At 38.7% G+C, this 11,948-nt stretch overlaps 1 protein-coding gene across 1 annotated transcript; it reads right to left on the minus strand.

Annotated features, from left to right (window-relative positions):
- Nucleotides 1-5,331: 5,331 nt before the first annotated feature.
- LOC115224037 lies at nt 5,332-11,366 on the minus strand. Its single transcript, XM_029794836.1, has 3 exons — nt 11,172-11,366; nt 9,259-9,435; nt 5,332-5,942 (listed from the first exon to the last, which is right to left on the minus strand). Exons 1-3 carry the CDS (start codon nt 11,364-11,366, stop codon nt 5,382-5,384), a joined length of 933 nt encoding a protein of 310 aa, XP_029650696.1. The 3' UTR covers nt 5,332-5,381.
- Between the last annotated feature and the right edge of the window lie 582 nt (nt 11,367-11,948).

Consider the following 11,948-nt stretch of genomic DNA (forward strand, 5'->3'; position numbering starts at 1 on the left):
ATTCATATTTATTTATTTTCCTTTTTTTTGTTACTTATCACGAAGTCCTTTAGGTCCATATGTTAATCTGACGATCATTTTGTAGCGTACAATCGTAAGAAGATTCTTTTAAAGTAAATTGCATGTAATCATAAAACCAGTGAAGCGCCACAATTGATGCATCGGTCATAACTGCTATCACAATCACCAACGTTGACTAAACCAATTAAAACCATTTGTGAAATAAAAGACGTTTAACGCTGGAGGCAGAACTCATCAGTCTGAAAACAGTTGAAATGTTTACAAGGAGTAGCAAGTAAACGGGGTGCAAGCATAGCGGTCTAGCTAAGAATTCACCTCGCAAACATCGGAAGCGGAAACGGCCGTAAGAAATGTTGTGTCATGTTTTGTATAAAAACGTAATCTACATATGTGATCCAATTTGTTTGTTTGTTGATCAAAAGTTTTCTCCATTTTCTAATTATTTAAATTATACATACATACATATATATATATATATATATATATATATTATATATATATATATATATATATATAACAAAAAATGTCTGTAAATATGTATATATATCTTTTTTTATATGAATATATGTGTATATTTTTAGTTGTATATTTTTACTTTTATATATATTTTTCATTTTATATCTTTCAATTGCATATGTTTTACTTTTCTTTATATTTATATATATTATTCATATTTAATTTTTATTTAATTCATATTCACACATCGTATCTTTTTTTAATTTTTTTATTTATATATATGTATATTTTTACTTTTATATACATATTCATATTTATTGCATATCTTTTACTTTTCTATATTCATATATAATTCGTATATGCATTTGCAAATCATATATACTTTTCTTTCCTATTTTATATATGAATGAGCCACTCCGCGTCGGTCACCGGAGTGATATTTGATCACATTAAAGAGTGTTTGAATGTTGGTTTGGTGTCTAGAATAGGATATCATATCTTATGGGCAGGTAGAAGCTCTTTAACCTTGGTTGGTAATCTACCTAGGAGATGGAAATCTCCGAAATAAGACCCAAGGCCTTGGAAATTCCTGGTTTTGTTAATTTTCATGTCACACCGGCGAATGTCTTCTTGGGCCAATAGGTGGGGATAGTGCAGTGCAAGCTACACCCACTGAAAATTATTCATCTGCACAGGTACTTCCTGTACACCAAACCTTAGTAAAATCATTGAATTGGTTGGTTGGCAGAAACCTAAAAGTACCCTTGGAACTTACTCTAAGAGGATTCAAACAGATTCAGTAAATGGCAAAAAAGGCCTGGGAACATCGGGGGAACAATTCTGACTCGGCAGATGTCCCAGTGTATCAGAGGCTGGGCTCGGTCGTCATCCTGCCACTGTGGTCAAACAATTTTCAAGAAGAAGAAAAAATAGACATCTTCTGAATTTTGGCTGTTGGAATGTGCGTACACTTCTAGATGATAATTCCAACAAGAAGCCAGAAAGAAGTAGTGCACTTATTGCATGTGAGCTTAAGAAATATTCCCTTGATAGAGTTGCGGTCTCTAAAACTCGTCTCTCTGGTGATATACTATCTTCTGGAGAGGCCTACCTGGGGGTCCGCTTAGAGAGGCCTACCTGGGGGTCCACTTAGAGAATCTGGAGAGGCCTACCTGGGGGTCTGCTTAGAGAATCTGGTGTTGCGTTTGCTCTCAAGAATACATTAGTATCCTTCATTGCAGAATTTCCAAGTGGTGTAATTGAACGGATCATGTCATGCCGTATTAAACTGACAAAAGATAGTTTTGTTGCCGTTGTCAGTATTTATGCACCGACAAAATCTCATTCTGACGAAACTGTAGTTTTGTACTGAGAATAATCTGATTGACACCAACACTCTGTTTAAGAAGAAAAATAAATATAAAACCACTTGGATGCACCCAAGATCTAAGCACTAGCATCGCATAGATTATATTCTGATCACAAAACATGATATGAAAGATGTTTCTGGCATTTGGACCATGAGAGGGGCAGAGAGCTGGACTGACCATCTTCTAGTGCGTAGAAAAATAGATTTTTCGATAATGCCTAAAAATCGACAGTCTGGTCCTAAGGTAACCAAAAAGTTAAATGTTGCAAACTTTAAATTACCAAGGAACTTGCAAAAAGTCTACGATGCTATAGAAAGTATCAATCTTGACCCAAACAATCTATGGGAAGATTTCAAAACAAAAGTATTTTAGGGTGCAAGTTCGTCAGTGGGATTTAAATCACGTATGTCCAGTGACTGGTTCTCAGAAAGATCAGCAAAAATTCATGATTTACTTTTAGATAAACAAAACTTTGGCAATACACTTGTTTCTCATTCCTTGAACCCCAACTCAAACGAAGCTTACAGAAAGATAAAAGGGAAAAGTGCAGATTGCTGTAAGGAAAATTAAACTGGAATGGTGGAATGATAGAGCAAAAGGGACACAAGAAGCAGCTGATAGAAATGATGCCAAGGGTTTGTACTCTTATGTTAAGGAGGTATATGGCCCAAAATCTTCTTCAATAGCTCCAGTGAGAACAGCAAATAGACGTTTGCTTCTGACTGACACCACTTCTATTCATAAGCGCAGGGTAGAATATTTTTCTGCACTTTTAAAAAGACAATCATCCGCTGACATGAGGATGATAGAAAACATCGAATATCTTCCAGTTACAGAAGAGATGGCATTTGAACCAACTCTAAATGACATTTATTTAGCTATGAATAAACTGAATAACAATAAGTCTCCAGGGTCTGATGGAATCTGTACAGAAGTCTTGAAATATGGGGGTGACAAAATGTTTGAACTCTTAAATATATTCATTTGTCACTGTTGAAGAACTGAGAAAGTCCCTCAAGATTGGATGCCATCTTAGTCTCCTTGTATAAATTGCCATCTTAGTCTCCTTGTATAAAATGTGTGGTTATTTTCCTGGGATTTCACTTTTGTCTGTGGTTGCAAAGATACTTGCCCATATTTTGTTAGAACGTTTGAGGAAGAATGTAACGATCTGTGGAGTGTCCTTTCGGAACATTGTCTGATTTAAAAAGCCACATCAGATGCCATGAAGGTACTAAGGTGTAGGTACAAGAGGTGGTCAAACTCTGCATAAGGAGTACACAACCACCATATATATATATATATGCATGTGCGTGTATGTGTGTGTTGTGTGTGTGTGAGTGTGAGCGTGAGTGTGTGTGTGTGGTGTAGTGTAGTGTAGTGTAATATATGGATTCATAGAATTGTGTGGCTCTCATATAAAGCTCCTCTAACAAACTCGGCTAACAGACGACATAGTAATCCAATACAGAGAAGTATAATGCAGCTGAAATCCAGGAGTTGCGCTCGATGAAATTATTTCATGAGGAGTATATAAACGATAAAATGTCAGGAGATTTGAGTGAATGTATTTATTTAATTACTTGTCATCCTTAGGTGTCAAGCTGTATCGACCAAGCTGTATCGGCCTTTGCCTTTCCCTTGGATAACATCAGTGGTGTGGAGAAGGGAGACTGGCATACATGAGCAACTGCTGGTCTTCTATAAACTACCTTGCCTCGACTTGTGCTTCGGAGAGGAACTTTCTAGGTGCAAGCCCATGGTTATTCAATCCCGAAGGGGCTCTTTAACCTTTATGTTAAATACCCTATAAGATGTGGTTCAATTAGATTAGGGAAGGAGAGCAATAGTGTGACAGATCGGTAGAGAACTGGATAACATACCTTGTGGTGTCTACCTGCCCTCTTTTAATACCTTTTAATTTCAAAACCTATCGAGAACGGCTTTGGAAAAAATAAATAATCCTTTCTCCTATAGGCGAAAGGTCTGAAATGTTGGTAGGTATGGGGTCTAGTTGATTTCATCGACCCCAGTGACTCACCGATACTTAATTTATCGACCGTGAAAAGATGAAAAGCAAAATCGACCTCGGTGGAATTTGAGCTCAGAACGTAAAGACGGACGGAATACTGCTAAGCATTTTGCCCGGAGTACTAACGATTCTGCAAGCTCGCCGCCTTGGGAATGATAAATAATGCTAAACAAGTACTACTTTTCTGTCACTTGTAATCTGTCCATTAAAACCTGTGCCTAAGCTGGGGATCTTTATTCGAGTTCTTGTGGACTTATTTAGTTCCGTCTAATCTACGTCCAAAATTCAAGCTTCGCATCGGTGGTAATTCGTTCTGTTTGGGACCGATTACAGAAATGTTCTGAACCATGATGATTGATTCAATCGATTTACACTCTAGTTATGAAATTTATTGAACTAGATGTCTCATTTCGTAGTAACGTGTTCCACGTTCGATCCCACTGCGTAGTACCTTCAAAAAAACATCTTCTAGCGTGCGGGATGACCGCGCGGGGGGACTAAAACCGTGTGGGAGGAATTTTATTAAAGGGAAACTGCATGAAAGCCCTTCGGAAGGATTGTTCTAACTTATGATGGTCATACTTGATACGTCGCTAATTTTAACATACACGTGCACACACGCTCACACACACTTACACATATGTACATGCATACATAATTTACATATATGTACATATATCTGTTTTCCTATGAGGATATGCTTGTGCATACACACACACACACACACACGTATATATATATATATATATATATATATATATATATATATATATATATATATATTACGGAGATGTATTTGCATAGCAAGTGGCCTGATCTGAGATCGTGTGCTGGAACGAAAACAATTGCAGCGTGGAAGGTGTTTATAAGCCATTTAAGAAACACAAAAACCGTTAGATTCACTTCAACTTTTATATTTAAATTGACAAAATATTTTCGTCGCTTTGAGACCTGTTCACTGACAAGATTCCGTGCTGCATCTGAAATGCAGCACAGAATTTTGTCAGTGAACAGGTCGCGGTCTCAAAGCGACGAAAATATTTTGGCAAATTAAATTTAAATGTTGAAATGAATTTAACGGTTTTTGTGTGTTTCTTAAATGGTTTTTAAACCCCTTCCACTCTACAATTGTATATATGCAAGTACATCTCCGTAATATATATATATATATATATATATATATATATATATATATATAGACAACGCTTGACATATAATATATATATATGTATACATACATATATATATATATATTATATATATATATACGTGAGTGTGTGTATGGTGTGTGTGCGTGTGTGTGTGTGTGTGTATGTGTGTGTGTGTATGTGTGTGTGCTTTTGTGTATGTGTATTCACAAGCATACTCGATCAGCTGTATCTTAGCTTACCCTGAAAAAATTCCACTCGAAAATACTCGGTTGATTCTCCATATATACAAAAATCACTACAGTTTGGAGTTGATGTACCGCATTTATTTCGTATAAAACTTAAGTAACTTTACTAATTCGCTTCTTCACAATCTCCTATGAGATGAATATTCACTGTAGACTGAGTATCCTTTGCAGGAGTAGTCGGAGCTGCAGTAGTGGTCTTAATAGTGGTCGTAGTTATTGGTTTTTGTGTTGTTGTTGTAGTCGCATTACTAACAGGCTCTGGCCCTACAACCTTTTTAAGGAAACATTTTAGCGCTTCCACACCCCTGTCTCTTGAAGTGCTACTCATTCTGTCTACTAGAGTCTTCCTTGGCCAGAAAGAATATTTAGTGTATTCATAATTTAAACCTCCCATGTTGGTGGAGGATTCGCAGTCAACCCAGACTTTCATCTTATAGACATGGAGATAGACCTTTTCGTTCGTCTTTGCCGGCAAATCCAAAATCTTGAAATCCATTATGCGTTCCTCTTCTCCTCCATCTACCTGATTTGAACAAATGGTTTTTAGATGCTTCAAACGGTGTAAAGACAAGGTTGCAAATTTTTCAGGAAAATTCTCGCCAAATTTCTTCAAATAAACGTTCTTATTGACGACTTTCTTCAGCCATATTTTTATATCTTTTTGATGCTGAAATATACAGAAATTTTCAATTGCTTATTTTGGAAGCTGAACAATTTTTTTGGTACGAAATTCTCAAGTAAAATTACTTGTACACACACACACACACACACACACACAAATATTTTTGGTCATGTACGCAAGAAAGTGGTCGGATTCTTTGACAAAGATTTACTTACCATAAGCCTGCAAGAACCGTCTCATAGATTCGCTGTGTTTTCTCTTTCTTTTAGCTATTCTATCCCTATTCATCGTACTTTAATCTTTGAAGCCAACTATCGTATTTACCTCGTATATAAGTCGCAGTCTTGTATAAGTCATACTCCTACTTTAGTGTGAAATCTGAGAACAAAATTTTTTCTTATCAAAGTTTTAGCTTTGTCCCAGGTATAAGACGCACCCCAGGATTTTTGAATTAGAATCAAATAATAAGAAATAATGCGACATACACACGAGTAAATACTGTAGTTTCGTATCTCGTTCACTCACCATGCTCGTCTTTTTCCTTTCTCGTCATTCGTACTGCCTCTCTTTCCCCATGACCCTACTAAATACTTTAAACAGATCTTACTGCCTACCACGACGACCACCAGAATCTCAGCATATTTAGAAATCCCACCCCAATTCCTTTTTAGTTTTCTGGAATATTACATAGAGATGTTGTTGCGACTGTACAGCTGTTTCTGTTACAGTTGCTGTTGTTGAGCTGTTGAGCGAACAATCTTCGTCCCAGAGCTCGCAAGATGGGAGAAGTCCGAAGCGTGGTCCTTTACTATTCGTAAGACCCGCAGAAGAGAGAGCAGGTCAACCCCCGACACCGAGAGCATCGACAGATGGATGAAAGCGCATCCAAGCTCAGCGGTTGCGTAGGAAGTCGGGGGGCAAGAAACAGGAAGAAAGAGTGAGAGAAAGTTGGAGCGAAAGAGTACAACAGGGGTCGCCACCACCCACTGCCGGAGCCTCGCGGAGCTTTAGGTGTTTTCGCTCAATAAACACACAGAACGCCCGGTCTGGGAATCGAAACCGCGAGTCCACTGCTGCGACTGTACATCAACCACTTCTGTTCCATCAATGTTTGAGACTCTGGCAAATTTATAGACTTCCTTCTTACTAAACTCATTTTCACTGACCGTTTCTTCTCAATGAGAAGACACGTGGACTAGTGGTTAGCGTGTTTGCACTGGCGATCGCTAAACCGTGGTTTCGATTCCTGCAGCGGATGGTGCGTTGTTGTGTTCTTGAGCAAAACACTTCTTATCACGTTGTCTCAGTCCATTCAGCTGTAACTGAGTGACCTTGCGACGGACCAGCATCCCATGCAGGGCTTCTGTTTCGATCTCGGTCACATCTTAAACCGTGGAAATCGTGTAACCGGCCCTATGAGACAACAATGTCCAAGCGTTGTTGATGGCAATGACAATGACGATGATGATGGTGATATTGATGACGATGATGATGATGATGATGATGATGATGATGATGATGATGATGATGATGATGTTGATGATGGTGATGATGGTGATGATGACAATGACGACGACAACGATGACCATGACCATGACCATGACGACGACGATGATGATGATGATGATGATGATGATGAGGAGGATGATGATGATGATGATGATGATGATGTTGACGACGACGACGATGACGATGACGATGACGATGACGATGATGATGATGATGATTATGATGATGACGACGACGACGACACGACGATGACGATGACGATGATAATGAGGATGAGGATGATGATGATAATGACGATGACGATGATGATGATGATGATGATGATGATGATGACGACGATGATGATGATGATTCCTTCTCATTCAACCATGAAAATATCCATAATAAAACCATTTTTGAAGTTGTCGTTGACTTTGTTCTTCTTTTTACTTTTTATTTTTTTATAGTCAAGAGGGCAGGCCCTCCACTACACTTTAGAGAAGGGTCTCCGAAATAAGAGAAAAGCAGGAAGGGAAGGTATCCCGAAACCAGGGCGTAGGTCCGGATGAACGTTCTACACTATTCTAAGCATCTGAAGCAATGCATAATTCCCGATAGTCTGAATTAAGATCTTACCCCAAACACTCACATACATGTTCTCAAACTCAGCTCCGAACCAGTTTCCTGGAAGACCTCTCAACAAAGACACCCTGCATTACACAGGGTATCACGATTTTTGTCTTTGGGTAGCAACTGCTATTTCCTGTTTGGTTCCGCTAGAATTCCCCTCAAACTTTGCCTTTGTAACATTTATTCAAACCCCAAAGAATCCCATCCCACCCAAAAGGTCTGTGAATAAGGGTTGCTTAACGATGTTGAGCTAAACACCTATGTTTCCAAGGGTGAATTATTCGAACTCCAAAGATTTCCTCCCAACACATGACTACGATGCTCCCCCGCTACTCCTACTCATGATCAGAGTTGGACATATTGTCAACCAGGGACATGATCATCAAGTGGTTAATGTCAAGCAGCTGACAAGCAAATCTGAGGTATTTACTATAACGGTATTTCTATTTCAGCGTCTCAGCGCTGAATCTGTCTGAAACGTAAAGGAAAATAGATCAGTTTGAAAACACTGACGTCCAGGTCACAAAAGCAAAGTCTGAATGGAATAATATTCATTTCTTCTAATTTTTAGATAGAAGTAAAAAAATAACATTTACTGACCAAAGAAATATAAAGAAAAAATTAAAATTTTCTAACACAAGGTTATCTAATGCGACATTCAATTTCAAAGATATTCTGATTTAACTGCTGGCATTTTTAGCTAGTTGATCCATCACGTACAGGGTCCCTAATTACCTCATTCATATGTATGTTTTTTTTTTCGCAGGCAATTTCTGAAAAACTATTACGGAAATGAAAACGAAAGCAAAACAAAAGTTAAAATTAGGCGCAGGAGTGGCTGTGTGGTAAGTAGCTTGCTAACCAACCACATGGTTCCAGGTTCAATCCCACCGCGTGGCATCTTGGGCAAGTGTCTTCTGCTATAGCCCCGGGCCGACCAATGCCTTGTGAGTGGATTTGGTAGACGGAAACTGAAAGAAGCCTGTCGTATATATGTATATATATATATGTATGTGTTTGTGTTTGTGTGTTTGTCCCCCTAGCATTGCTTGACAACCGATGCTGGTGTGTTTACGTCCCTGTCACTTAGCGGTTCGGCATAAGAGACCGATAGAATAAGTACTGGGCTTACAAAGAATAAGTCCCGGGGTCGATTTGCTCGACTAAAGGCGGTGCTCCAGCATGGCCGCAGTCAAATGACTGAAACAAGTAAAAGAGTAAAAGAGTAAAGAGTTAAACCTACATCAATTTTGGCTTTTAAGAAGTCAAACCATCCATTTTGCTCTGGAACGAACTTATCTTCCCTTTCATGTGGAACAACATGGTCAGACTCCAATAACGGGTTCTGTACAATCTTTTGGACAAATTCATTAGCATCATCGGTCTTATTGGCCGTTCTTTCAGCGGCGGCCATGCTTAGCTGTGAAAGAAGAAAGAAAGATTTAGTAACAAAAATATGTGCAATAAGAAAAGAAATGGCGTTTTGTGACTTTCTCCCGAACATGTTTCCGGATTCGGTCCTGCCGCGTGGCACCTTGGGTAAGTGTCTTCTATTATAGCATCAGGCCGACTAAAGCACTAGGAGTGGATATAGTAGAAGAAAACTGAAAGAATCCTTCGTATATATGCATATGTGTGTATGTGTTTGGTCTTAACTCATTCTGCCTGACAAACAGAGTTGATTGGTTTGCGTTTCTGCAATCTAGCGGATCGGCAAAAGGAGACCAATGGAATAAATTTCATATTTAAATTATCTACTGCTTTTCGATTCGCTTGATTAAATAGTGTGAGCACAGCCCAATGACTAAAACAAGTGTATGATAGATGTATATACACACACTCACACACACACGCACACACACATGCACACACACATTCACACACACACAAGCGCACACACACACGCACACGCACACGCACACATATATATATATTCTGATGCAACGACACACGTGTTTTTCTCCAGATTACTGTTACTTTCTCTTTTTCCTCTTCTTTGAAGTTTTCCTCTATCCGACGAAGTGTCTTTGCTCGAAACATTATTTCTACTCCATCTAAAACTTGCTGAGCATTGATCAAATAAATACATAGAATATACATACATACGTACGTACGTGTGATGGTGTATGTGTGTGTGTGTGTGCATGAGTGTGTGGGTGTGGGGGGATGTTCATCATTACTCTCTTAACAGTGGAGAAAGAAGTGAAGATATTGAGGCAGGGAATTGAAAGGTAGAGAGTCATATAAAATTCAAATGAACATTAGAGTGGCTGTGTGGTAAGTAACTTGCTTACCAACCACATGGTTCCGGGTTCACTCTCACTGCGTAGCACCTTGGGCAAGTGTCTTCTACTATAGTCTCGTTCCAACCAAAGCCTTGTGAGTGGATTTGGTAGACGGAAAGTGAAAGAAGCCCGTCGTATATATGTATATATATATATGTATGTGTGTGTATATGTTTGTGTATCTGTGTTTGCCCCCCCCCCCAAATCGCTCGACAACCGATGCTGGTGTGTTTACGTCCCCGTAACTTAGCGGTTCGGCAAAAGAGACCGATAGAATAAGTACTGGGCTTACAAAGAATAAGTCCCGGGGCCGATTTTCTCGACTAAAGGCGGTGCTCCAGCTTGGCCACAGTCAAATGAATGAAACAAGGAAAAGAGTAAAAGAGTATTATACATAAAGACGATCGATAATTTCGATTTTCTTTACTTTTAACAATGAAGAGGAGACGAAGAGGAAACGGGATTGAATAACAAAAAGAGAATAAGTCTGGGATTCTTTGAAGGATCAAGTTTTATTTCTCCCCCTTACTATTTCTTATTCCTCAAGATATTGAGGCAGGGAACTGAAAGGTAGAGAGTCATTTAAAATTCAAATGAACATTAGAGTGGCTGTGTGGTAAGTAGCTTGCTTACCAACCACATGGTTCCGGTTTCAGTCCCACTGCGTAGCACCTTGGGCAAGTGTCTTCCACTATAGTCTCGGGCCAACCAAAGCCTTGTGAGTGGATTTGGTAGACGGAAACTGAAAGAAGCCCGTCGTCCCTTCTATTATTTATTATTCCTCCACTACTTATTCGCCTTCTTGGATAGTTCTTCGTGTAGATTCCATTACCGTTTTCTCTACAAACTGCATGCATATATTTATACTTACCTTGGTATAAATATCAAGGTTGTAGAAGTTTTCCCAGCTTATACTTGATGCATCAATAACTGGTTCTCTGCAAGAATACGCGGGGAAATCTACGACGTAACCTCTCGCTTGCAATTCTCCAGCCACTTCCGTGAATTTAACAACATCTTTCAGGAGAAAATAACCATTTGCTGCAAATAACAAAATTACATACATATTTAGCTGGGTGCGTCCTTATAAGGATTTAGTGTCTCTCTCTTGACTTAGGGTTTAAGGAAAACTGTGTCAACTCTCTACCATTCAAAAGCATTTCTATAAATTTGTGGTAGACTTATCAGTAATAAGAATCTAAGTCTTAAGTTACTCTGGTGGTGGTTGAAAAAAATTGTGAATGTATAAAATATAGGATTCATAGACCCCAGGGAAATATATTCTGTGTATCGTGCCAGATATGATACAGTGGACAAACAAAGGGGTAACATATGACGAAGTAACCACTTGAAAAAGCAAGACGGTTGGATCTGATAAGGTAGATTTTACAACGATGAGCACACTGCTCAAAATCTAAAGCAAAAAATAAAAGCAACTAAATGCATTTCGAAAATAACACCCTAATCTCTTAACGAAAATAGTACACATAGCATGAGGTAATCTTAGATAGACTATGGCTGGATTGAAATACAAAGGCTTCATGGCTGGAACGCCGACGAAGATGAGTTTGATCAGCTGGGCATATTGTTTAATGACAACGATGATGTTAAGACAACGAACTTACGTGGGACGTTTCATGTGCTTTTT

Source organism: Octopus sinensis, linkage group LG24 (assembly GCF_006345805.1).
Source record: "Octopus sinensis linkage group LG24, ASM634580v1, whole genome shotgun sequence".
Lineage (NCBI taxonomy): Eukaryota > Metazoa > Mollusca > Cephalopoda > Octopoda > Octopodidae > Octopus > Octopus sinensis.

Bases quoted from the DNA above. Each gene is read 5' to 3' on its own strand.
- LOC115224037 (XM_029794836.1), bottom strand. From the start codon at position 11,366: ATGTATGTAATTTTGTTATTTGCAGCAAATGGTTATTTTCTCCTGAAA. The intron at 9,436-11,171 runs GTAAGTATAAAT...CTTCTTTCACAG, and splicing joins ACCTTGATATTTATACCAAG to CTAAGCATGGCCGCCGCTGA. The intron at 5,943-9,258 runs GTAGGTTTAACT...TGTATATTTCAG, and splicing joins TCTTAAAAGCCAAAATTGAT to CATCAAAAAGATATAAAAAT.